Here is a 27,214-nt window from a genome sequence, read left to right as displayed (position 1 = left end):
TCCTTGTGATCGAGAACATAATACAGAACAAGTCTTCAGTGATCTTAATTTACAGAAACGAACCACTGAACAAGAGGAACTGGGAGTAAAAGAAGAAGAAGAAGAAGAATGGTCGATTAAAGTTTACATATTTTTGGTTGTTTTATTTCTGCTTGCTGTCCAATTTATGATGGAATAATACAAGAACTATGTACCTCATCTTCACTTGACTAAATTTAGATACCTTAATTTGATTGGCGGGCCCAAACTAAAATACCTCCCAACAAAGGTATGAAATAAAACAGGGATTTGATTACCCCACAAAACCCACCGATTTTTTTTTTTTTTTTTTTTTTTTTTTTAGGGTCATTATGATTTTTTGAAAAGGTTTGATAGAGGGAACTGTAACTGCTAAGGTTTTATCGTCCCGAAAGCGAAGAGAAGGGAGACAGGATAGAAGAAAAAGCAAGCAAGCCGTTCCGAGAACGAACCTTATCTGTTCAAGACAACAGCTACTTTTAATTAGGAGCAACCAGTGGCGGCATTACTAGAGAAGAAAATATTGAAAAACCATGAGAATAAAGTTACATTCATAGGTATTGGGTATTTCATTACGTCTGTATGCTGTTTTGTTGATAGATGTGCTGTCAGTGATCACAATGATTGTATCCAGGCTGTGAAGCAAGGAGAGAAACGATATCTTCTAACACGGGGGACTGTGTATGGCCAGGTAAAACATCATCTAGCTATGAAATTATAATGTATAATGTAAAGCATCTAGATATGAAACTATAAGGCATAATATAAAGCATCTAGGTATGAAATTTTAAAGTATAATGTAAAGCATCTAGCTATGAAATTTTAAAGTATAATGTAAAGCATCTAGATATGAAATTTTAAGGTATAATGTAAAGCATCTAGCTATGAAATTTTAAGGTATAATGTAAAGCATCTAGATATGAAATTATAAGTATGATAGAATAGAATATTGGACTCGAAAAAAAAAGAGGTTTGATAGAGGGGACTGTGACTACTAAGGTTTTATCGTCCCGAAAGCGAAGAGAGAGGGGGGGGGAAGACTTTATAGGAGAAAGCCAGCCGTTCCGAGAACGAACCTTATCTGCTTAGGATAAAATCCGCCGCGGACGGGAATCGAACCCGCAGCCTAGCGCTTACAAGGCAGACGCGCTATACTTCAATCTCCAACTAGGCTGTCTAAAAAATCTATCTTATAGACATAGACGGTAAAAAATAATGAAAAATAGTGAAATGGTAATTTGGTACACTCTACCTTCTAGTAGTTCTAGTGTAGTTTTTTTGAAACAGGCCCCTCAAAAATCTGTTGCCGGCTGATACTTCCGTTGCCGGTAACGCTGAGTCGGCAATAATGCAACATTTGGCAACAGCGTAAAGATGTAAATAAACGAAATTTTGAAATTTTTTTGAAAGATCCTGGTTTGCAAGAGCTCTTGGTAGGCTAATTATTTGGATTTTTGTTTTGTATTTCCTCAATAAAGCAGTAATTTTCTATGATTCAAGCTTTTTTACCCACAAAAAGTACGTCTTTACCTACATTGGAAAGTGCAACACCGAAACTCCATTGGACACAGCTTTGAAATCTTGAAACTTTCACACCTAGCACTAGCACTTGCAGTACCTACCTTTCAAAGGGAAATTTTGTATGAAGTGATTTAATATTAGTTAACTCAAGGGGGGTTCAGATACCCCTGAAATAACTTGGAAGTTTTAGTACAAAATCTGTGCACTACCTTCAGCCATGGATATTTACGGGACCTCGTTCAGTATTGAGAGTATGAAGGTGATAGCGGAGAGCATTGGCATTCCTAATCTTCCCGATGATGCTGCTAAGGAACTCTCTGATAACATTACTTACTGCTGCAAGGTGATCATTCAGGTATGTTGATTGACTGCTAGAGATTGAGATTGGTCTTTGGGGGCACTCTGTGAAACCATTTTGACATGATTTTCGACACTTTATTAGAAATCTTTGGATTAATATGTCTATTGCTTACATAGGACTAAAAAGTCCCTTTGGTCCAGCAGTAGGCTATTACCATTGTGGTGAAATTCTCAAACACTGTAAAAAGAAAATAAACTTGAGTCATTCTTATTTCCTATTTCTTTCTATTGAAAGGGTAAAATCCGCCCCGGGCGGGAATCGAACCCGTGGCCTAGCGCTTACAAGACAGACGCACTACCAACTAAGCTAACTAGGCTGGCATTCTGGCAATACTTACTTTCTGTGTTCGTAACGGGACACAGAAGTAGCCTCCACGAAGATTATAAAGCAGCGCGCACCCTCATACGTCCCGAATACATTCCGTTTCCGTCCCGATACTTTCCAAACTAGTTGGGACAGAGACGGACCGTAATAGGGACGTATCAGTGTGAGCGCTGCTCCAACGGTTTACTCTTTCAAATGTATGTCTCATTCCAAAAGAGTGAAGCTGTTGCCGGTTGATATTGATGATGCTTTGAACATGAAAAACATAGAGGTAAACATTTTTAAGGAAAACAATACCATACCATTGTTAAAATATACCATAAATGAATAAAATTGTATGTTGTAAAAATATATGTCATATGATAAATAAATAATGAATAAAAATCATCTTTTGCAGCAAATGAGTGGAATATTCAATTCTATGTCTATAGCAAAAAGTCAAGCCATGCATTGTCTATCAATGTTGTAATTTTTTTAAAATGATTTTCTTGAAATAATACAATCTAATTTGTTGTTTGGTTTTTAAAACTTGGGTCTACAAACTTTTCTCTCTTTTTTGTAAAAAAAAAAAAGGTTCACTTATTTGTTACCTTAACTTCATATTACTTATGTACATCACTTCTCATTACAGGATTACACTATAATACATCATGTGATATTTATTTTCAGCCAATCTACGGGTTGACAGTGTCTCAGTTTCTTCCGTTCAAACATGCATCGGGTGGCGGCAGAGAGTTACATTTCACTGATGAGAAGGAGGTGGACTTTGAAGATCTGCTTACCAATTTGAATCCAAAATCAGCACTGGAGACACATTTGAGAAGTAGGTTTACTCGAATGTTGTGTTTGACTGTTCATTGTTCTAGACTAGCTGGGTACACTAGTTTTTTTTCCAAGATATTTTTTGAGAGAAGGAACTGTACTAACAAAGAGATCATCAAAAAATTGAAGAAAGAAAAAATATAAGATAGGAGAAAGCTAGGTGTTCAAAGAATAAACCTTATATGTTTAAGATACATATTTTTCCTCTGGGGAGGATTAAAAACTTTCTCTCTCTGTTAGTCAAGAGAGCATGTTACCAATCGGTTCCTTTTCTCTTTTATTCACCCATCTACTTTTTCAATATTATTCACAGCCCATTGGTTGGCTATTGAGGGAGTTCAGCCAACGGTACCAGAGAACCCTCCACCTGTAGATAAGTCAGCTCAGAAGTTGGAGAGTATCTCTTTCAAATGTATGTCTCATTCCAAAAGAGTGAAGCTGTTGCCGGTTGATATTGATGATGCTTTGAACATGAAAAACATAGAGGTAAGCATTTTTAAAGGAAAACAATACCATACCATTGTTAAAATATACCATAAATGAATATAATTTTATGTTGTAAAAATACATGTCATATCTATGATAAATAAATAATGAATAAAAATCATCTCTTGCAGCAAATGAGTGGAATATTCAATTCTATGTCTATAGCAAAAAGTCAAGCCATGCATTGTCTATCAATGTTGTAATTTTTTTAAATCATTTTCTTGAAATAATACGATCTAATTTGTTGTTTGGTTTTTAAAACTTGGGTCTACAAATTTCTCTCTCTCTCTCTCTCTCTCTCTCTCTTTTTCACCTATTTGTTACCTTGTTACCTTAACTTCATATTATGTACATCCGGTACCTGCTCATTACAGGATTACACTATAATACATAATGTGATATTTATTTTCAGCCAATCTACGGGTTGACAGTGTCTCAGTTTCTTCCTTTCAAACATGCATCGGGTGGTGGCAGAGAGTTACATTTCACTGATGAGAAGGAGGTGGACTTTGAAGATTTGCTTACCAATTTGAATCCAAAATCAGCACTGGAGACACATTTGAGAAGTAGGTTTACTCGAATGTTGTGTTTGACTATTCATTGTTCTAGACTAGCTAGGTACACTAGTTTTTTTTTCCAAGATATTTTTTGAGAGAAGGAACTGTACTAACAAAGAGATCATCCAAAAATTGAAGAAAGAAGATAAGATAGGAGAAAGCTAGGTGTTCAAAGAATAAAGCTTTTATGTTTAAGATACATATTTTTCCTCTGGGGAGGATTAAAAACTTTCTCCCTCTGTTAGTCAAGAGAACATGTTACTAATCAGTTCCTTTTCTCTCTTGTTCACCCATCTACTTTTTCAATATTATTCACAGCTCATTGGTTGGCTATTGAGGGAGTTCAGCCGACGGTACCAGAGAACCCTCCACCTGTAGATAAGTCAGCTCAGAAGTTGGAGAGTATCGACCCGATATCCAAGTTGGGGAAAAAAGACAAGGACACCAGTGGGAAGCCAACGTCTGCGTAAGTAAAAAAATCTAAACCAATCTTGGGTTACAACCATAAAAAAAGGAGAAAAATGTTGTTGTTACAAATGTTGTAGTGTTTGACCATTCAGCCATTTTTCCCCCAAGAGAAAAATGTAGAGTAAAAAAGTTTTCCAAATGAGAATTTTTCTATCAAAAGTAAGGACAAGTTGGGGAAAAAAGACAAGGACACCAGTGGGAAGCCAACGTCTGCGTAAGTAAAAAAATCTAAACCAATCTTGGGTTACAACCATTAAAAAAAGGAGAAAATTGTTGTTGTTACAAATGTCAGAGTTTTTGACCATTCAGCCATTTTTCCCCCAAGAGAAAAATGTAGAGTAAAAAAGTTTTTCAAATGAGAAGTTTTCTATCAAAAGCAAGGCTATCCAAGTTGGGGAAAAAAGACAAGGACACCAGTGGGAAGCCAACGTCTGCGTAAGTAAAAAAATCTAAACCAATCTTGGGTTACAATTACAACCATAAAAAAGGAGGAAAATGTTGTTGTTACAAATGTCGGAGTTTTTGACCATTCAGCCATTTTTCCCCCAAGAGAAAAATGTAGAGTAAAAAAGTTTTCCAAATGAGAATTTTTCAATCAAAAGTAAGGAAACCCCCCCAAGTTCCCATTCCTAATTTATTTTTGTTAATTTTCATTTTCTGTTTTATCTTGCCTATCACAGGAAACTAGAGAAGCTGCGTAATGTAGAAACAGTTCATGTGAAACAACTTGCAACACACGAGCTCTCTGTCGAGCAACAACTTTACTATAAGGAAATCACTGAGGCTTGTGTGGGTAAGTATTCACAATTTTATATGGGTTTGTCCAAGGATTTTTGTTTTAATACTAAGAGTTGGTTGGGTTCACGAAACTCTCCTTTATTCTGTTGTAGTTAGAAGAAAAAAAAGTTTGAACAGTTCATGTGAAACAACTTGCAACACACGAGCTCTCTGTCGAGCAACAACTTTACTATAAGGAAATCACTGAGGCTTGTGTGGGTCAGTATTAATAATTTTATATGGGTTTGTCCAAGGTTTTTTGTTTTAATACTAAGAGTTGGTTGGGTTTACGAAACTCTCCTTTATTCTGTTGTAGTTAGAAGAAAAAAAAAAGTTTGAGAGAGGGATCTATAACAACGAAGGTCTTATCGCCTCGAAATTGATGAAAAAAGGAGGACAGGATAGGAGAAAGCCAGCTGTTTTGAGAACGAACCTCATCTACTTAGGAACTTTAGGATAAAGTTCGCCTCTGACGGGAATCGAACCCGCGACCTAGCGGGGATCGAAACGCGCTTCTTTTGTTCAATTATTATTTTACCTAAGTAGGTGATAAATCCACTTTGGCTATCTCTTGAAATTTATTCTTTTCCTCCTCCTCTTCTTCTTTGCCTTTTCCCGTGTTCAGACGGGGTCGGCGTTTTTGGCCAGCCTCTCGATCTGTTGCTGTTGCTTTTTTTCTTTACTCTCTTTGTTTTATTCTCAGGTTCGGATGAGGGTCGCCGGTTTGAAGCCCTCCAGTCCCTGGCTACAGATCCTCCTGTATAACTACTAAGGTCTTTAGTGACGGGGGGCTTTACCTTCCATTCGGTGACAAGCCATTAACCTCACCCAGTCTGAGTGTGGCTATGTAAAGCCAACAGCACGCGATTGTCCACATGGTTACCAACCACGCACATCGTTGCTTAACCTTAGTGAACCATTGGAAACTGATGTATTCAACGTGCTCTCGCTGCCAGCTAAGTCTTTAAATTATTGTAAATTTGATCTCTCGTACCTATGAAAAATTTCTCTCATTTCGAAGGAGAATTGACAACGTTTTAGGGTTTTTTACATAACTAAGTCTATAGGTTTTTTCTTCTTGTAAATGATTTGTACATTTTGATCTATTAGAAATAAAATATATTTAAATATCTCACTGATTTAAGTGCAATGTGTTATTTTTTACTTGATCCATTTTCATTTCCTCTCTAGGACTCTGATCATTTCGAAAGATTCGTTTAGAAGTGAAAACAATTGGCAGTATTTGGAATTGACCCATTATTTATTAATTTAAGTTAAATAATACTATTGAGATACAAAATTAAACAATCTTTACCTGGTAAATTTTTAAATCTATAGTAAAATTAAACCTTAGTAAACCACATAGCAATCACCGTGTTCCTTGTAAATCTAAACCCCCACAAAATTGTGAAAAAAAGGCCAAGTTCCTATCCAAAAATGTCGGCCCTTAAAAGTGGTGAGATCAGAAAATTAAGGCCAAGTCTTCATTCCCAGTTTTTCGTGTCTGCTGTTAGAGTTTTTAATAAGTTCTCAGTACCATGTCCGCCATGTCGAAGAAAACGGGACCTAAAACTTACGCAGAGGAGAAAGGTAAGTAGTGAGTTCCATCCATCAGGGCCAAGTTCCTATCCAAAAATGTCGGCCCTTAAAAGTGGTGAGATCAGAAAATTGAGGCCAAGTCTGCATTCCCAATTTTTCGTGTCTGCTGAAATGTCTCTGACGGGAATCGAACCCGCGACCTAGCGGGGATCGAAACGCGCTTCTTTCGTTCAATTATTATTTTACCTAAGTAGGTGATAAATCCACTTTAGCTATCTCTTGAAATTTATTCTTATCATCCTCCTCTTCTTCTTCTTTGCCTTTTCCCGTGTTCAGACGGGGTCGGCGTTTTTGGCCAGCCTCTCGATCTGTTGCTGTTGCTTTTTTCTTTACTCTCTTTGTTTTATTCTCAGGTTCGGATGAGGGTCGCCGGTTTGAAGCTCTCCAGTCCCTGGCTACAGATCCCGGTCTACATGAAATGTTACCTCGTATGTGTACGTTTATAGCGGAGGGAGTCAAAGTGAACGTAGTACAGAATAACCTGGCACTACTTATCTATCTGATGCGAATGGTCAAGGCACTGCTTGATAATCAAAGTCTTTACCTGGAGAAATATGTGAGTAGTGAGACAAGACGCAGTAGACTTGTAAGTCGGAAGGCGGGGGTTCGAGCCTCAAAAATAAAAATAATAATAATAAATAGAAGACATAACTGAAAAAACAGTTTCGAGATAATCACGTACAAGTTTTTTTTTTTTTCAAATGAACACAATGTTACAGGGTTCACAAAATTGTTCTTAACGTGTCGTAGAAAAGAGATATAAAGATTATTCTTTCAAAAACAAAAGTTGCCATCCAAAATGCAGACTCCCTAAAAAGGGCGTAAGTGACGTTATGCCCTTTTTTCAGATCATGCCTCTGTTGTGGTCCATGAGATACTGCTATTAAACTCATAAAATACACGAGACCTTGTTTAGATTGCTGTGGTAAAGGGACTTTTTAATCTCATTCAAACAGGATAAACAAAGTATATTCTATTCTATTCCCTTTGGGGGGATTTTCGAAATAATCCGTTTAAATTTTTTTTTTTTTTTTTTTTTTTTTTCAAATGAGCACAATGTTACAGGGTTCACAAAATTGTTCTTAACGTGTCGTAGAAAGAGATACCTATAAAGATTATTCTTTCAAAAACAAAAGTTGCCATCCAAATTCAGACTCCCTAAAAAGGGTGTAAGTGACGTTATGCCCTTTTTCCAGATCATGCCTCCGTTGTGGTCCATGAGATACTGCTATTAAACCCATAAAATACACGAGATCTTGTTTAGACTGCTGGGGTAAAGGGACTTTTTAATCTCATTCAAACAGGATAAACAAAGTATATTCTATTCCATATTCCATTTCATTCTTCCCCCCTAGCTTCACGAGCTTCTGCCCTCCATTTTGTCATGCATTGTAAGCAAGCAGTTATGCGGACGTCCAGAGGCAGACAATCACTGGGCGTTACGTGACTTTGCCTCACGTCTCCTCACGCAGGTTTCCAAGAACTTCAACACATCCACCAATAACATACAGACGCGCGTGACACGACTCTTGTCCAACGCTATCAATGATCCCAAGATCAACTTTCCTTCTTTATATGGAGCTATTGCGGGTGAGGGCTTGGTGACCGAGCGGTCAGGGTAGGCGATTTTTTTTTTTTTTGCCTGGGAGGTCTCGGGTTCAAATCCCGGACAAAGGTTGAAGGAATTGAGATCCAGCATTTTCAGCAGACACGAAAAACTGGGAATGCAGACTTGGCCTTATTTTGTGATCTCACCACTTTTATAGGCCGACATTTTTGGATAGGACCTTGGCCTTTTTTTCACATTTATGTTTTTGTGGTTCAATTAACATTAAAAAGGTCAATGAACTTTTGCTAATTTTTGTTGCAAAAACTCTCTAATTAATTGAGATCCAGCATTTTCAGCAGACACGAAAAACTGGGAATGCAGACTTGGCCTTAATTTTCTAATCTCACCACTTTTATAGGCCGACATTTTTGGATAGGAACTTGGCCTTTTTTTCACATTTATGTTTTTGTGGTTCAATTAACATTAAAAAGGTCAATGAACTTTTGCTAACTTTTGTTGCAAAACAACTTGGCAATGTTTTCCTTTTATTTTCATGTGAATAATAGGTACCGTATTTAAAGGTATTAATTTGAGAAGGAAAAACATGCCCCCTATGCTTACTAGATGTGAAGAGGTTTATAGCTTTTCACCACGGATTAAAAATGCACGACATTGTCAATAAAGCAGAGAACTAACTATATTTCTGATGCCTATATCACTTCAGTTGGGATTGGTTAACTTAATTGTGTATTAGCATATTAGCAAAGTGCTGCATAGACTTCTCATTTAGTTCAGATGGTATTGGTCTCATTCACTGTAGTTTAACTTGGCAATGTTTTCCTTTTATTTTCATGTGAATAATAGGTACCGTATTTAAAGGTATTAATTTGAGAAGGAAAAACATGCCCCCTTTGCTTACTAGATGTGAAGAGGTTCATAGCTTTTCACCACGGATAAAAAATGCACGACATTGTCAATAAAGCAGAGAACTAACTGTATTTCTGATGTCTATATCACTTCAGTTGGGATTGGTTAACTTAATTGTGTATTAGCATAATTATTAGCAAAGTGCTGCATAGACTTCTCATTTAGTTCAGATGATATTGGTCTCATTCACTGTAGTTGATATTGATGCCCTTATTTGTTCACTTTGTTGAAATATTCCTTGGATTCAGCTGGGCTTGGTTTGATGGTGGGGGAATCTGGCTTCCAATTGGCTGGACATACTGAAAACAAACCGAATGAGGAAATAACAGACCGAATGGTAAAATAACCAAACAAAGTTTTACCTCTGTGATTTTACATGACTTACTTCCAAAATCTAAATACCTAAAACATTAAATAGAAAAATAAAATAGCCAGTCTAGAGAGCTTAGTTGGTAGCGCGTCTAACTTGTAAGCACTAGGCCGATTCCCACTCAGGGCGGATTTTATCCTGATGGGATAATGTTCGTTCTTGGAACGACTGGTTTTCTCCTATCCTGTCCTTCTTCTCTCTTCAATTTCGGGACGATAAGACCTTAGTAGTTACAGTTCCCTTTATCAAACCTCCATTTTTAAAGATCCCACCGAATGGTAAAATAACCAAACAAAGTTTTACCTCTGTGATTTTACATGACTTACTTCCAAAATCTAAATACCTAAAACATTAAATAATAGAAAAATAAAATAGCCAGTCTAGAGAGCTTAGTTGGTAGCGCGTCTAACTTGTAAGCACTAGGCCGATTCCCGCTCAGGGCGGATTTTATCCTGATAGGATAATGTTCGTTCTCGGAACGACTATCAACGTTCTCGGAACATTCACTGTAATCTGCCTTAGTACGCCCTTAGGATCAATAATGAATAGACCGCGTAGTGGAATACCAGCAGGCTCAATGAGAACTCCTATCCTGTCTTCCTTCTCTCTTCGATTTCGGGACGATAAGACCTTAGCAGTTACAGTTCCCTCTATCAAACCTCCTTTTTTTAAAGACCTTAGACACTGTAATTTTTAGAGCTCATTTCTGAACGATGGTGTTCTAAAAATTAGTTAAATATCATTGACCAAGCGATACTGAGGTCTATGTTTTAACTCAACCGTTTTGCATTTGGTTAAGATGTCTGTTTGTTTGTATGTTCCGCTATAACTTCCGATTGCCTGGTCTGATTTTGATGAAATTTTGTACACATCTTCATTAAATTGAAATTTAGGGCCCTAAAGTTGAACGGGACCCCCGTTACGATCTTTCAAAACATCAATACAATCGCTACACATATCAATACATATTTATATGACAAGAGGAACCTAATGAACTAGGTTAAAGCCCCATTTCCACCATCAGTATGTCCTTTGTCCTTATTCCACTAATTACTCTGCACCAATCACTCTTTAGGTAGGTACTTGACATGCAGAGTAAAGGTTGGGGTTTGCCAATATTTTCATGTAAAATCCCAGGATTCTCCCAGTATGATTCACCATTTCACCCCTCTTCAAGGTGGCCCCTGAGCTTTCCAGTGGCAGATAGAACCACTGTGTCTGTACCTACTCTAAGCAGTATTTTTCAACTTGTGATTTATCAAGAGGAACCTAATGAACTAGGTTAAAGCCCCATTTCCACCATCAGTATGTCCTTTGTCCTTATTCCACTAATTACTCTGCACCAATAACTTTTTAGGTACTTGACATGCAGAGTAAAGGTTGGGGTTTGGTTTGCCAATATTTTCATGTAAAATCCCAGGATTCTCCCAGTATGATTCACCATTTCACCCCTCTTCAAGGTGGCCCCTGAGCTTTCCAGTGGCAGATAGAACCACTGTGTCTGTACCTACTCTAAGCAGTATTTTTCAACTTGTGATTTATTTTTCAGAAAAATTCAAGGAGTTCCTCATTGAATTTGTGAAAATTGACAAAGATGACAACAAAATATTCAAATATTCCGAGCAGCTGTCCAAGTTGGCTCATCGGGAACAAGTGGCGATTTACATTGATTTGGATGATGTTTGTGATTTATTTTTCAGAAAAATTCAAGGAGTTCCTCATTGAATTTGTGAAAATTGACAAAGATGACAACAAAATATTCAAATATTCCAAGCAGCTGTCCAAGTTGGCTCATCGGGAACAAGTGGCGATTTACATTGATTTGGATGATGTCGAGGAATTCAACAGTGATCTTGCCACCAACATTCAAAACAATACGAGACGCTATGTTCAGATGTTTTCTGAATTGATATTTGAACTCTTGCCTGACTACAAAAGCCATGATGTAAGTTTACTTGAAGTTTAGTTATCCAAAAAATATCTACAATTTACTAACAAAGACAATTAGTTAATCACAATTACATGTTAAGATTATTTTTCATTTAGATGAACTGTTTGAATTGAAAATTGTTAAATCAGATCTGTACGTATTTTTGATATTATCCCTTTACAGGTTGTTGCCAAAGATCCTTTGGACATTTACATCGAGCACCGACTTCTACTCGAGTGATATTTGAACTCTTGCCTGACTACAAAAGCCATGATGTAAGTTTACTTGAAGTTTAGTTATCCAAAAAATATCTACAATTTACTAAACGATGACAATTAATTAAACACAATTACATGTTAAGATTATTTTTCATTTAGATGAACTGTTTGAATTGAAAATTGTTAAATCAGATCTGTACGTATTTTTGATATTATCCCTATGTGTTTACAGGTTATTGCCAAAGATCCTTTAGACATTTACATCGAGCACCGACTTCTACTCGAACTGTTTGAATTGAAAATTGTTAAATCAGATCTGTACGTATTTTTGATATTATCCCTATGTGTTTACAGGTTATTGCCAAAGATCCTTTGGACATTTACATCGAGCACCGACTTCTACTCGAACAGAGAAATCACCCGAATCCTCAGGAGTTGAGAAATTCTCAGAACAGATATCCACAAGATCTCATGAGAAGATTGTAAGTTAGAATGTTTGTTGAGCACAAGTTATAAAGATGAAGACAAGCAACATGTTTTCTTTGTGAAATGTGTCTTGGACCAAGAAATAAAAATGTTAAAGGAGGGGGGTAGGTACTGGGAAAAAAGTTTTATAAACTTTAATTTTTCTGTATACTTGTTACAGAGTCACCTGAGGTTAGGTATCCATAAGATCTCATGAGAAGATTGTAAGTTAGAATGTTTGTTGAGCACAAGTTATAAAGATGAAGACAAGCAACATGTTTTCTTTGTGAAATGTCTTGGACCAAGAAATAAAAATGTTAAAGGAGGGGGGTACTGGAAAATTTTTTTATAAACTTTAATTTTTCTGTATACTTGTTACATATGAGTCACCTGAGGCTAACCTAATAATCTTTAATATTTTTCATGGATACCTAAGTATCCATGAAAAATATTTGCTTAACCACAAATAATTGAAATTAACTTGATTTCTTTTCCTTCTTCAGTGAGGTGTACTTTGTTCCACCATCATCTGGCAAGCCCACCCCTATCCGTGAAGTGAAAGCAACTCACATCGGTAAACTTGTGAATGTCCGTGGTGTGGTCACAAGATCTACCGAAGTGAAACCATTGATGACCGTAGCAACATACACTTGTGACATGTGTGGAGCAGAGACCTATCAGCCGGTAATTATATTTCTTCATTATATCTAACAAAATGTCTGTATTTTGGCAGTAAAAATTTGGAACAATTGCAATAGGTACGTTCTCATTATGTACTTTAGTAATAGAAAAAAAGCATCTTAGTTTGAGAATACAAGTATTTCATGTAGAGACACTGTAATTTTTAGAGCTCATTTCTGAACGATGGTGTTCTAAAAATTATTTAAATATCATTGACCGAACGATAGTGAGGTCTATGTTTTAACTCAACCGTTTTGCATTTGGTTAAGATGTCTGTTTGTTTGTATGTTCCGCTATAACTTCGGATTGCCTGGTCTGATTTTGATGAAATTTTGTACACATCTTCATTAAATCAAGGCACGTTGCTGATTGAAATTTAGGGCCCTAAAGTTGAACGGGACCCCCGTTACGATCTTTCAAAACATCAATACAATCGCTAGGCATATCAATACATATTTATATGCGTGGGAATAAATCTATTGTTCTGTTTCAAAGGTTCAAAATCAACCAAAGGTAAACCTTTTGTTTTGTTTAAAAGGTTCAAAATCAACCATTCTTTAATTTTATTCTTTAGAGTGATTGACAGGTTTTATAATAGTGTCACCTCTTTTTTTTTAGATATAGGTACCTACATAAGACGTGTAGATAGTTTTATTTCTGTTTTGATACATAATTATGCATTACGTAGGGTTACCCATTCATACGTAGAATTACCCAGAAGACATTTTTTCAAAGCAGGACATTTTTCTAAATCGTAAATTTGTCCAAAATTCAAATAGGTACCAAGTGTACGTAGGGTTACCCATTCATACGTAGGATTACCCAGAAGACATTTTTTCAAAGCAGGACATTTTTCTAAATCGTAAATTTGTCCAAAGTTCAAATAGGTACCAAGTTAAACAACAATTGTCGCTATGAAAGGACATTATTGTTAAAGTCTCAGCTTAAGCAAAAGAATCTGAGTGAGGTCTACAGTTCACAGAACCACTAGTAGTAACTTCTGTATGACGGATACGTAGGATTACCCAGAAGACATTTTTTCAAAGCAGGACATTTTTCTAAATCGTAAATTTGTCCAAAATTCAAATAGGTACCAAGGTAAACAACAATTGTCGATATGAAAGGACGTTATTGTTAATGTCTCAGCTTAGGCAAAAGAATCTGAGTGGGGTCTACAGTTCACAGAACCACTAGTAGTAACTTCTGTATGACATGTCCCTATGCCCCAATAGCGTGAATTCTACTTATTTATTACATAGGTACGTACTTTGTATTTCAGATCTCATCTCTCTCATTCACTCCGTTGCTCATGTGTCCGAGTGAAGATTGTCAGGTGAACAAATCAGGCGGTCGTCTCTATCTACAAACACGAGGCTCCAAGTTTGTCAAATTCCAGGAGCTCAAAGTACAAGAACATGTGAGTTTGCCTTAATATAGCAGCTATGTACCTTATTTACATAATATACCTACTATCAAAATGTCAACTAAGACAAGGAAGTTCTTAAGATGCCAAAACTTTCATTAGAAAAAAGCATTTGCAAGTCAACTGTGATATCCCACTCTGTCACATTGCTTTTGACAGATGGAACTGTATCTGTGAAGTTCTTATCGTCCCGAAAGGAAAGAGAAAATCAAGACAGGATAGGAGAAAACCAGCCTTCCGAGAACAAACAATTTAATTTAGGATAAAATCCGCAATGGGCGGGAATCAAACCCGCGACCTAGCGCTTAGAATGTACATAGATGTGCTACTCTGCAATCTAACTAGGCTGATGATTTATATACCTAGGAAGATAATAATAAAATTCATCTCATTCTTCCTTCACCTCCTTATTCTTCAGAGTGATCAAGTCCCAGTGGGTAACATCCCGCGTGGTATTACTGTATTGTGCAGAGGAGAGAATACTCGTCAAGTAGTACCAGGGGATCATGTATCTGTGTCCGGTATATTCCTACCTCTCCTACGTACTGGATTCAGACAAGTCACTCAAGGTAATATCAAATCAAATCGTGAATTGTTTGTGGTAAAGCAGAGAACGTCTTCACAACCCACACGTAGTCAGCGGCCATTGATCGACCTGATCGGCCGTAGACTATGTGTGGAAACAGTTTAAGAAATATATACGACCTTTTTTTTGGCGGTTTTCAGCTATAGCGACAAAACGGTTAGAGATATTGTAAAAGTTAGGATAAAAGAACACTCAAATAAGCATCATTCAATAGGATAAGGAAAGTCGTGTGATGTTCACACCAGATTTTTTTAATTAAAAAAAGAAGAAGAAATGGACACTGTACTAGATAACTAGATGGCTCATTGGGGGATAATAATACAAACTACTCGTAGGTAAATGGCGTGTTGTATGTATCAAGTAAAATAAATTCGAGTCTAGCCCAAGTCTGCTGATTACAGTCATATTATTTAACTTACACTGCGAGGTGTATTGATCCAAGCTAGATGAGTGAAATGTGAATCACAGGAGACACCTACAACGTTTGTGTTGATTTTGTTGAACTCTTCAATATTATCACTAAATGCAATGATCTCAGTGGGACAAACAAATGTGCTGGAAGAATATTCAAAATATTAATATATTTTTTTTTAAATGCATTTTTGATTTCCATTCACAGGTTAATTTATTACCCCCTTCTATACAGTTTCATGTTGACATGAACTTTGGGCTTCTCTGCAGCTGTAGAAGCATAAAAAAAAAAAAAAAAAAAAAAAAAAAAAAAAAAAAAGAAAAAAAAAAAAAAATGTGATACTACTACGTATAGACCCTGGGAAGTTCATAATATAATCTTCATGGTTTTTGTGATATGTCTTTGTTTGTTCGGAAAGCCAGGGACAGAGATCTCAGATTGAATTTTCATCACAATATGGTAAAATACTTTTTCACCCTGCTTGAAATAATTTTTTTCAACATAGTCCCGTATATAAATACTCATCAACTATATATAACTATACAGTCCATTGTTGCTTAATTTTATTATGTCTTTTCATTTTTACAGTGTTCTTTTCCAAGAAATTAATAAAACCTGTGGTTCAACTCTTACAAATCCAGGGGTAGAAGAGACGAACCAGGTATTTTCCAGCAAGGTCAGACAGTTGTATTTCTTTGAATTCCTTGTTCACAACAGCAGTTCCTTGTGAAATTGGGAGCAGAGGCTTGGTACTTGGGGCTTTTTGATTTTTCGAAGAAAAGAAATATTTAAATGATGGATAAATACATTTGGTTCTATTTGATGGTTTGGAGAAAAGGGTCAAGTGAGTGTTTGGAACCCAAGATACTTTGATTAGGGAACTTAGTAATTATTATTTTCAAGTGGATTTTTTCACAATATTATTTAGCAGGTAGGTGCCTACCTAATCATTTCATAAGTACCATCCCACCCTTTCTACAAAACATAATCTTTGTTCTCGTATGGTAGCGTGCTTTGCGGTGGCGTCCAGGGCATTAACCAGTCCAGCTTGAGTCATAGAGGCTATGTGGAAAGGAGGTATCTGGTAAAAAAATGAGGTGACTTAGAATGCTACCATAAGGAGTAAAATGCTAGTGGTTGGAAGAGGGCTGTCTGGATATTTGATGCTTGGAAATAAGTTTCTTTCACACTCTGAAATAAATAAGAAATATTCATTTGTTTGTTTGGTATCCTCTCTTCACTCCTGCTGAAAAACCTTTCATTTTTTTTTTTTTTTTTTTTTTTTTTTTTTTTTACTCAATGTACTTGAAGCATTAACCTCCAGATCCAAAGTCTACTGCATCATTGAAGTTGGTCCCAACTTGACTAAGAAGCAAATATCACTCAGGCCACTGAAGTTAAGCAATCTTGTCTTTAGTTGATACCTGGATGGGTGATTGTCTTCTAGACAAATCATGCTACTGGCTATTTTGTTTTGCACTGTGCTTCATGAAGATGACTAGGGAGCAGTAAAAAGGCCTTATGCCCTGATAAAACCTTGGCAGTTAAAATACTGCTTCTCACATGCAATCACACAATACATTGCTAAGGGCATTGACAAATGTTAGTCCTAAAAGAAAACCCTAGACTCAAACCATAGACATCCTTGTTGCATAACTATAAATTTCTTTAGGACTCGGACCAAGAGGGTATTGAATTTCATTATGTAACCATTGAAACCTGAGTTTTGAGAGAAGTCTGCAAAAGTAATGTAGGTATACTTACACTTTTCAGGACATTTCTGCTGATTATTCTTGAGAACATTTTGAGATCTGGGAAGGTGGAAGTTTAGCGGTCAACACAAAACTAATCTCCTATCAGTTACTGATCGTTGAATACACCAGTTCTCCACAGATCACTGAAGTTAAGCAACGTTGTGCGTGTTTGGTATCCGGATAGTTGACCATCAGGGCAATCGCGTGCTGCTGGCTTTTTTGGCACTACTCAGGTTGGGTGAAGTACTGAGTTTATTGTGAGGAGCCATTAAAAAACTTGGGGGTTTTTATTCAGGGATTGAACCTTTAAGTTACTGATAAGGCTAATCTATGATATCCACAAATTTGCCGGAATGAACAATGAATGAACTTTTTAAGAAGTGTGATAACTTTTTTTCTTGAACATTTAAAAAATTGTTTTCATTTTTCTGTTCAGGTAACATCAACATCTGTCTGATGGGAGACCCTGGAGTGGCCAAGTCTCAGCTTCTCTCCTACATTGAACGTCTAGCTCGTCGCTCCCAATATACAACAGGACGTGGTAGCAGTGGGGTAGGATTAACTGCAGCAGTCATGAAGGATCCTATCACTAATGAAATGGTACTGGAAGGTGGCGCACTGGTACTAGCAGATCAGGGTAAGTGAGAGGGTTCAATACCCATCTAGGACAAAAAAAAATATTAATAGGTAATAGAAAGTAAAAAATGCACTCGTATTTCGATTGCAAAAAATTGACGGGTTTCTTTCTGGTATTCTCTTGTTGATCCAGCACCTAAATGGGAAGTATTGTGTCTCTTATCGACCCCCATTTGATGAGGGACACACAACGGGATCGGCATGCTACGACACAGACCTCACAAGTCTTCTGTGGTAGCTGTTTCATTGCTACGAAATAAAATAAAAACGGTGCACTGATGGAATTTTTTTAAGTCACAACACAAACTGAGTAACTAGTTGTAAGGACGTATCCTCATCCTATCACTAATGAAATGGTACTGGAAGGTGGCGCACTGGTACTAGCAGATCAGGGTAAGTGAGAGGGTTCAATACCCATCTAGGACAGAAAAAAATATTAATAGGTAATAGTAAAAAATGCACTCGTATTTCGATTGCAAAAAATTGACGGGTTACTTTCTGGTGTTCTCTTGTTGATCCAGCACCTAAATGGGAATTATTGTGTCTCTTATCAACCCCCATTTGTTGAGGGACACACAACGGGATCGGCATGCTACGACACAGACCACACAAGTCTTCTGTGGTAGGTAGCTGTTTCATTGCTACGAAATAAAATAAAAACGGTGCACTGATGGAATTTTTTTAAGTCACAACACAAACTGTGTAACTAGTTCTAAGGACGTATCCTCATTTTTACAACATTTCTAATATCTCATTTCTCAGGTATTTGCTGTATTGATGAGTTTGACAAATTGCCTGATGCTGATCGTACTGCTATACATGAAGTTATGGAACAACAAACCATATCCATTGCTAAGGCTGGTATTATGACCAGACTCAATGCCAGAGTAAGTATCAATCCAATGATAGTTATATGGGATTACTTAGTAGGATTTAAATTTATAAGCACGTGATTTGCTATGTTAGCATTTGAAATTTGGGGATTTCAAAACTTTATTTTATTAGTAATTAATACTAATAAAATAAAAAATTGAAATCCCTTAAATCTTAAATAATAATAATTGTGTTAAGCACACGTAAATTCTCGTCATAAAAATATCGATCCCAACATCTCGATAAATATTATGACTTGACTTGGATTTGAACCAGCAACTTTCAGGTCCGAAGTCCACCGCACTAACCACTACACCACTGAGGTTGATTTTAATCTCAGCTTAATTTCCCCATCCGTGGCTTAAGCTTTGCTTTTACGGATGGGTATACCATTTATATGAATTTTTGATGTTCTGTTGTAGTAATAATAAATGGAAACTTGATAAATTAAATTAAATTAATTATAACAAACCATATCCATTGCTAAGGCTGGTATTATGACCAGACTCAATGCCAGAGTAAGTATCAATCCAATGATAGTTATATGGGATTAGTAGGATTTCAATTTATAGGCACGTGATTTGCTATGTTAGCATTTGAAATTTGGGGATTTCAAAACTTTATTTTATTAGTAATTAATACTAATAAAATAAAAAATTGAAATCCCTTAAATCTTAAATAATAATAATTGTGTTAAGCACACGTAAATTCTCGTTTTTAACATTTATCCTTTAAATCACCTTGACTTGGATTTGAACCAGCAACTTCCAGGTCCGAAGTCCACCGCACTAACCACTACACCACTTAGGTTGATTTTAATCTTAGCTTAATTTCCCCATCCGTGGCTTAAGCTTTGCTTTTACGGATGAGTATACCATTTATATGAATTTTTGATGTTCTGTTGTAATAATAAGCACACGTAAATTCTCGTCATAAAAATATCGATCCCAACATCTCGATAAATATTATGACTTGACTTGGATTTGAACCAGCAACTTCAAGGTCCAAAGTCCACCGCACTAACCACTGAGGTTGATTTTAATCTCAGCTTAATTTCCCCATCCGAGGCTTAAGCTTTGCTTTTACGGATGGGTATACCATTTATATGAATTTTGATGTTCTGTTGTTATGTTTTAATAATAATAAATGGAAACTTGATAAATTAAATTAATTAATATTGATTCCAGGTGAGTATTCTAGCGGCTGCTAATCCTGCATATGGTCGCTATAATCCGAAGAGATCTATTGAGCAGAATATTCAGTTACCTGCCGCTCTACTGTCTAGATTTGATCTACTCTGGCTGATCCAAGATAAACCTGACAGGGATAATGATCTCAAGTAAGTGGAAATGATTTAAATAAGGGGTTTTCACGTCCATTAGATAGATAGACCTCTGTGGCCGAGTGGGTATTTTTCTAGACTTCCACGCTGTAGATCCCGGGTTCGATTCTCGGCGGGGTCGTAAATCTTTTCGATGTTGTGAGGAGAATTGAGTAAGTAGATTTTTTCTTGAGAGGTTTGATAGAGAAAACTAACAATGGAGTTTTTATCGTCCCCAAATCGAAGAGAGAAGGAGGACAGGATAGGAGAAAGCCAGCCGTTCCGAGAACGAACTTTATGTTATAAAGTTTGCCCCGGGTAAAACCATGATTTAATAATTACACGCTTTTCTATCATTAGCGAGTTTTTGCTAACTAAACTAGCGTCCCGTTAACGGAACGAGTTTTCGTCAAATAACGTCAAAGAGTTCAGTTAACGGGACGCTAATTTTGGTTGCAAAACTCCCTATCATCAATTCGGTGCTAAATCTCATTCTCTTATTTGTTACAGACTAGCGCAGCATATCACCTACGTCCACAAACATTCCCGTCAACCTCCTACTGAACTGAAACCCATTGATATGTCCCTGGTCAGAAGATATATTGATCTATGCAAGGGCAAAAACCCTACCGTACCTTCCTCTCTTACTGAACATATTGTCAAAGCATACACAGGTAATATTAATATAGGTCTTATCTGAAGATCTTTGCAGGAAATTAATCCATTCTTCCATAGAAATCTATTGATATTTCAGCTCTGGCTTTGTTTAAAAAGGAAAATTGTTTCCCGAAACTTCCTAGCGTTTTTTTAACAAACCTACTCACACGAATCTCACCTTGCTTGAGTGGGCCCGGGAAAATTAACTGCTTGCGATTGTCCAGAATCTTATTTATTCTCTCATTGATTAGTTTTCTAGGACATTTATTTATTTACTTTATGAATACTTTATGAATTAATTGAATACTTTATGAATTAATTAAAGACATTTATTAATTAATGTGTTCATTGATTGTTTGATTTATTTTCAGAACTACGTAAGGTAGCTCGTAACTCTCGTGATATGTCCTACACCTCTGCTCGTAATCTACTCGCTATCCTACGTCTCTCTACTGCTCTAGCACGTCTACGTCTGTGTGACGAGGTAAATAATATCCTTCATAGATATTAAACTTCACTGTATATCTGCATTATCTGCTAATGTCTAGTTTAAAAAAATGCCGAAAAACCATGAAACTCCGTTTCGTGTTAATATAGGCCGGTTGGCGCTTCGAACTCTTGACGTTCGCGCGCCTCCCGGCACACTTGATAATTTCCTTAACTTCAAGATAAATATCCGTGGTCTATCTGAAATGGAACAAAGATTTTAAATATATTTGCCAGCCTTGTTGGCTTGGATGTTAGCGCATCAGCCTTTTAAACCCTAGGTCGCGGGTTCAATTCCCGCCCCGGGCCGAACTTTCGTCTGAACAGATAAGGTTCGTTCTCTTATCTTGTCTTTTTCTCTTCCATTTTGGGACGAGAAGACCTTCGTTGTTACAGTACCACCTGTAAAACTTCTACCAATGCCGTCATCTGGTAGATTCCCATCACTAGCAACAGAACCAATCTGTGGTCTGTTGTTGCCGACTGCAGTGGTGTTGGTTTTGTTCCCAACACTATTGGTTGTCAGCACTTTGAATTCTTCCCTGTGTTCAGACCTGACGTCATTTGCCTCATCAGATTTTGCGGCTTTCTTCGTAGTTCCATAATTATTCGTGTCCCCTGTGTTATCAAACGTCATGGGCAAGCGCACGTCACTGTGACTGATGTCTCTACCTTCAGTCATGCCTTCGCGCGAGTTCGACTGACTTGGGGAGTTATCGTCTCCAGTGTTGTCAAAGCTAACGTCTACAGTGTTGTCGGAATAACAGCGTGTGATGGAAGACGTGGTGCTTGAGTTACGAGACAGATTCCCGTCAGGTTTATCAGATTTCTTCTCAGATCTCATTTTGTCGCATTTGTGTTGTCCAACTAATTTGTCTCTATCCATATTGTCAGTATTCCAAATAAAAACGACAATTTCATTTATTTCCATGAGTTTAATAATACAAAAAATGAGGGTTACACAAATTATACAAAAATAATAGATAAAAGCAAAAGAAACAAATAACAGTTTTCCACTGAATTGAAAAGAAAGGGAAAATAAATCAGAGGTAAAAAAAAATATTCAGGAATGGTTAGTTAGATTTTTGTATTTTCATTGAAATAGGAAGGAAGCTTCGAATAGTATCATGAAATTAGTCTTAGAGTTATAACATAATAGTTTGTATGCTTTTTTATGTAAATTCTCTTTGGGCCAAAGTTTGAGGATGAGACATTGATCTTGTACCTACCTACGAAAGTCAGAACTTTGGGTTGAGGTGATAATATCAGGGGGTTTGCTGAATTAACACCAAGAACTTATTTTTTTTTGCAGTTTCAGTAAGTTTCAGCCATACACGTTTTTGTGCGAATTCATACGAATTAGCGCAAATTCTTGTAAAGTAGTAGGTATCAGTGTCACAGTGTCATAAGTATCCATTAGATACTAAATACACAGCAAGCAAATAATAATATTAGTAAATAAATAGGTACACAATAAATAAGCTTCAGTATCACAATATCTTAAGATACTAATCGTCATTCCAACACTCTGATTATTTTCTACACCTGCTGGAGTTCTAATTACTCATGCGCGGTAAGAACTACCATCTGGAAACCATTACCATTAACACCATCATCTTCTTGTGGTTTTAATCTCATTAAGAGAGGTTTTCTGTATTGTTTTGTACAACGCTTATGGTACCTGAGATACCATGTATCTTAAGGCTAAATAATTGAGAAATCACATGTATCTTAAGGCTAAATAATTGAGAAATCACATGTATCTTAAGGCTAAATAATTGAGAAATCACATTGATAGAGGTTTTCTGTTGTGTAAGAGGTTGCCGTCTAAACGGTAAGGTAATTTTTGTGTGTGTGGGTTTCACAGCACTAACGACTGAGTGCACAGTCTTATGTTAGTGCAAGAAAAGACAGGACTTTAATTCTTCCAGTAAGTTTTGAAAAATCGTAATATTGAAAATAAAACAAAAACAACAGGTCTTTTTATTAGAAAAATCAAATAAAAACGACAATTTCATTTATTTCCATGAGTTTAATAATACAAAAAATGAGGGTTACACAAATTATACAAAAATAATAGATAAGAATCAAAAGAAACAAATAACAGTTTTCCACTGAATTGAAAAGAAAGGGAAAATAAATCAGAGGTAAAAAAATATTCAGGAATGGTTAGTTAGATTTTTGTATTTTCATTGAAATAGGTATGTAAGCTTCGAATAGTATCATGAAATTAGTCTTCGAGTTATAACATAATAGTTTTAACGTCAAAACACATGTATGCTTTTTTATGTAAATTCTCTTTGGGCCAAAGTTTGAGGATAAGACATTGATCTTGTACCTACCTACGAAAGTCAGAACTTTGGGTTGGGGTGATAATATCAGGGGGTTTGCTGAATTAACAACAAGAACTTATTTTTTTTTTTTATTTTTTTGCAGTTGCAGTTTCTTCCGATCGGGGGGGGGGGAGAGGAAACAGGGGAAATCTTGAAATCATCTTTATGAATAATTCACTTTTCACGAGAAAACGGCTCGACCGATTTTTTTTCTCTTCTTTTTAAGAACAGTACTGAGGGTGACATAGGCTACTTAAAAGTGTCACATTTCATCCTGATTCTAAATTGCGGCACTTCTTAAACAACCTTAAAATGCCCCGTTACCCTGATAGACCTGTGGTGTGTTATCCAATGGTATCATCATTGGAAGAAGATGACGTGATGAAAAAGACCAAGAGAAAATAGTGAAAATTTACAACTAGGAAAATAATCTCAAGCCCCGTTACCCTGATAGACCTGTGGTGTGTTATCCAATGGTATCATCATTGGAAGAAGATGACGTGATGAAAAAGACCAAGAGAAAATGGTGAAAATTTAAAACTAGGAAAATAATCTCAAGTCATACATACGTCTGGACATACTCTGATCTTTAATGATCTTGTACCTACCTACGAAAGTCAGAACTTTGGGTTGGGGTGATAATATCAGGGGGTTTGCTGAATTAACAACAAGAACTTATTTTATTTATTTATTTATTTTTTTTTTTTTGCAGTTGCAGTTAGTTTCAGCCATACATGTTTTTGTGCGAATTCATACGAATTAGCGCAAATTCTTGTATGGCCTTAGGCTGCCGAGTATTATCTCAAAGGTACCTTTTCGCCATACGTGTAGAACATATCATCAATCTCCCCAGTGCTAGTTAGAGCTGGATGTAGCAGCAGCAGCATTACTAGTAGTGCTGTAAGGTTGCAGTGTAGTGAATGGTGTGACTTGATAGATGAAGCAGCGATTACATACACGTACTGGCTTGACGTGACCAAATCGAGGTAGAGGTACTGAGTTACAACTGCAACGCGCGCAGAATACCTGGGGCGAAACCAGAAAGATGATGAAATTAGTCTATGTCACCAGGTCTCGTCTCATTGGTAGCATTCAGGTTACTTTCACCGTCGCGAGCTTCCATTGGTTGAAAATCTTCTGGTTGGTTGGATCGCTCAAGGATTGGATAGGTATTGGAGTTTTGATTCGTAGGATAATGCTGGTTGGAGTTTTGATTCGTAGGATAATGCTGGTTGGAGTTTTGATTCGTAGGATGATGTGCAGGTGCCAGACCATCGGGTATCCACACGGGGGGAGCCTCTACCCTATCTCCTACAGGGGAGACACCCTGGGGTGGGGGGTCGGAGGAAGAGAGTTGTGCTGTGCTGGTGTCGTCTTGTCCTGCCCAGCATAGTGCTTCCTCTCCATTTTCTATGACGCGGTAGTTATCATCTGTGTGAGTAGGGAGGGGAGAGTTGAAAAATGTTAATATATCATTGCTGTTTTTTTTTAGGATTGATTTTACATATTTCCGCAAGAGAGTAGCCTACTCAAGGGACCCCGTGTATTCAAAATAATTCTGTCAGATGTTTGATAGAGGTAACTGGAACAACAGAGGTCTTACCGTCCCGAAATAGGAGAAATTCAGCCGTTCCGAAAACAAACTTTATATGCTCAGGATAAAGTTCGCGTGGTGTTGGTTTTGTTCCCAACACTATTGGTTGTCAGCACTTTGAATTCTTCCCTGTGTTCAGACCTGACGTCATTTGCCTCATCAGGTTTTGCAGCTTTCTTCGTAGTTCCATAATTATTCGTGTCCCTACCATCGATTCCTTTAATTCCTCCAGTTCTGGCTTTAGGACCTGTTCGTTTTAGATCCAACAAGGTCTCAACCTCTTCTTCCAAGTCTTCTTGGTCTTCACCATCATCATATTCTTCTTCATCCTGCATCACTCCATTGGAGTTTACTTCACCGGACGCGTAATAATAGTCTATGTTTCGAATGTCACTAGGACTTCCATTATCTATGTCTATCGTTCGTTTATGATCCTTGTTTGTATCTTCCACATAGTAATTGGAGTCTGGACTGCGTTCACCACTCCCTCCAGATCTGATGTCGCGTTTGTGAATTCCTTTAATTCCTCCAGTTCTGGCTTTAGGACCTGTTCGTTTTAGATCCAACAAGGTCTCAACCTCTTCTTCCAAGTCTTCTTGGTGTTCACCATCATCATATTCTTCTTCATCCTGCATCACTTCATTGGAGTTTACTTCACCGGACGCGTAATAATAGTCAATGTTTCGAATGTCACTAGGACTTCCATTATCTATGTCTATCGTTCGTTTATGATCCGTGTTTGTATCTTCCACATAGTAATTGGAGTCTGGACTGTGTTCACCACTCCCTCCAGATCTGATGTCCCGTTTGTGTGGGATTTCCCTTTTACGAAAAGCTTGGGGCTTTTCCACGCCTCGTTTTTGGAAGGCTTGCAAGGGAATGTCCCGTTCTTGAAATGTCTGAGGGGTTTCCATGTTTTTGTGGAAGTCTTGCAGGGGGATTGCTCGTTTCTGAAACGCCTGGTTTCCTATCTCCCTTTTAGTATTGTTATGAAACGCTCGTCCAGATTTCGCTGCTCGTGGGTGTTCATAATCCGTTGCCCCGCTGGTTTTCGCGTGTCGTGGACGATCCTGTCTACCCCTTTCGATTACATGAACGTCATTTCCTATTACGTCGAGATCGTTGTTCCCCTGACGTAGGTTTTCCTGTAGGGTGTGAGATCCGCTGTCTTGGGATGGTTGGATGTGTTCGCCAGAATGTTCCGGATATATGAGGAGGGGAGGTTTATGATCCTGAGAGTGCATGCTACCTAGGTCCGACTTCAAGTAGATTAGATCTATTGGCCCGATCTGTAACGAGAGGGTTGACGAGAGTTAAGCTGTGTCCACACGTACAGTCGACGAGATAAATCTATGTTGTCGAGGCAGTGTGGAGGCTGAGAGTGCATGCTACCTAGGTCCGACTTCAAGTAGATTAGATCTATTGGCCCGATCTGTAACGAGAGGGTTGACGAGAGTTAAGCTATGTCCACAGTCCACACAGTCGACGAGATAAATCTATGTTGTCGAGGCAGTGTGGAGGGTTTCACTCATCGATCGATTGTCATCGACTATACAGGGATAATGATCTCAAGTAAGTGGAAATGATTTAAATAAGGGGTTTTCACGTCCATTAGATAGATAGACCTCTGTGGCCGAGTGGGCATTTTTCTAGACTTCCACGCTGTAGATCCCGGGTTCGATTCTCGTTGGGGTCGTAAATCTTTTCGATGTTGTGAGGAGAATTGAGTAAGTAGATTTTTTTCTTGAGAGGTTTGATTGAGAAAACTAACAATGGAGATCTTATCGTCCCCAAATTGAAGAGAGAAGGAGGACAGGATAGGAGAAAGCCAGCCGTTCCGAGAACGAACTTTATCTGTTGTAAAGTTTGCCCCGGGTAAAACCATGATTTAATCATTACATGCTTTTCTATCATTAGCGAGTTTTTGCTAACTAAATTAGCGTCCCGTTAACGGAACGAGTTTCCGTCAAATAACGTCAAAGAGTTCAGTTAACGGGACGCTAATTTTGGTTGCAAAACTCCCTATCATCAATTCGGTGCTAAATCTCATTCTCTTATTTGTTACA

General features: G+C 37.3%; 3 protein-coding genes and 1 long non-coding RNA gene across 4 annotated transcripts; 3 read left to right on the top strand and 1 right to left on the bottom strand.

The window, feature by feature from the left end:
* Positions 1-1,422: 1,422 nt before the first annotated feature.
* Positions 1,423-5,451, top strand: LOC103509573 (transcription initiation factor TFIID subunit 6). The gene is made up of 7 exons (XM_026823871.1): positions 1,423-1,895; positions 2,410-2,495; positions 2,894-3,047; positions 3,360-3,532; positions 3,945-4,098; positions 4,408-4,555; positions 5,238-5,451. The coding sequence occupies exons 1-7, from the start codon at positions 1,757-1,759 to the stop codon at positions 5,449-5,451; spliced, it is 1,068 nt and encodes a 355-aa protein (XP_026679672.1). The 5' UTR covers positions 1,423-1,756.
* Positions 5,452-5,467: 16 nt separating this feature from the next.
* On the top strand, positions 5,468-6,089 carry LOC113467609. Its single transcript, XR_003391627.1, has 2 exons — positions 5,468-5,553; positions 6,038-6,089. It is a non-coding gene; the product is annotated as an uncharacterized LOC113467609 (long non-coding RNA).
* Positions 6,090-6,844: 755 nt separating this feature from the next.
* On the top strand, positions 6,845-21,246 carry LOC103509572 (DNA replication licensing factor Mcm7). Its single transcript, XM_026823870.1, has 12 exons — positions 6,845-6,924; positions 11,329-11,444; positions 11,596-11,724; positions 12,282-12,409; positions 12,896-13,076; positions 14,353-14,490; positions 14,915-15,065; positions 17,685-17,885; positions 18,647-18,771; positions 19,945-20,096; positions 20,589-20,752; positions 21,107-21,246. The coding sequence occupies exons 1-12, from the start codon at positions 6,873-6,875 to the stop codon at positions 21,244-21,246; spliced, it is 1,677 nt and encodes a 558-aa protein (XP_026679671.1). The 5' UTR covers positions 6,845-6,872.
* Positions 21,247-24,608: 3,362 nt separating this feature from the next.
* LOC113467614 lies at positions 24,609-26,392 on the bottom strand. The gene is made up of 2 exons (XM_026823869.1): positions 25,396-26,392; positions 24,609-24,985 (listed from the first exon to the last, which is right to left on the bottom strand). The coding sequence occupies exons 1-2, from the start codon at positions 26,390-26,392 to the stop codon at positions 24,609-24,611; spliced, it is 1,374 nt and encodes a 457-aa protein (XP_026679670.1).
* Positions 26,393-27,214: the final 822 nt, after the last annotated feature.

The sequence above is a fragment of the Diaphorina citri genome, unplaced genomic scaffold (genome assembly GCF_000475195.1).
Source record: "Diaphorina citri unplaced genomic scaffold, Diaci psyllid genome assembly version 1.1 scaffold511, whole genome shotgun sequence".
Lineage (NCBI taxonomy): Eukaryota > Metazoa > Arthropoda > Insecta > Hemiptera > Psyllidae > Diaphorina > Diaphorina citri.
This window is presented reverse-complemented; position numbering and strand designations above follow the sequence as displayed.

What these genes read in the sequence shown, in the direction of transcription:
- LOC103509573 (XM_026823871.1), top strand. Translation starts at nt 1,757, where the DNA reads ATGGATATTTACGGGACCTCGTTCAGTATTGAGAGTATGAAGGTGATA. An exon ending in TGAACATGAAAAACATAGAG is followed by an intron (nt 3,533 to 3,944) that starts GTAAGCATTTTT and finishes ATTTATTTTCAG; the next exon opens with CCAATCTACGGGTTGACAGT. An exon ending in ACTGGAGACACATTTGAGAA is followed by an intron (nt 4,099 to 4,407) that starts GTAGGTTTACTC and finishes TATTATTCACAG; the next exon opens with CTCATTGGTTGGCTATTGAG.
- LOC113467614 (XM_026823869.1), bottom strand. Translation starts at nt 26,392, where the DNA reads ATGCACTCTCAGGATCATAAACCTCCCCTCCTCATATATCCGGAACAT. An exon ending in GTTGGATCTAAAACGAACAG is followed by an intron (nt 24,986 to 25,395) that starts GTCCTAAAGCCA and finishes CTACTCACACAG; the next exon opens with ATGATAACTACCGCGTCATA.
- LOC103509572 (XM_026823870.1), top strand. Translation starts at nt 6,873, where the DNA reads ATGTCCGCCATGTCGAAGAAAACGGGACCTAAAACTTACGCAGAGGAG. An exon ending in GAGCAGAGACCTATCAGCCG is followed by an intron (nt 13,077 to 14,352) that starts GTAATTATATTT and finishes TTTGTATTTCAG; the next exon opens with ATCTCATCTCTCTCATTCAC. An exon ending in AGCTCAAAGTACAAGAACAT is followed by an intron (nt 14,491 to 14,914) that starts GTGAGTTTGCCT and finishes CTTATTCTTCAG; the next exon opens with AGTGATCAAGTCCCAGTGGG.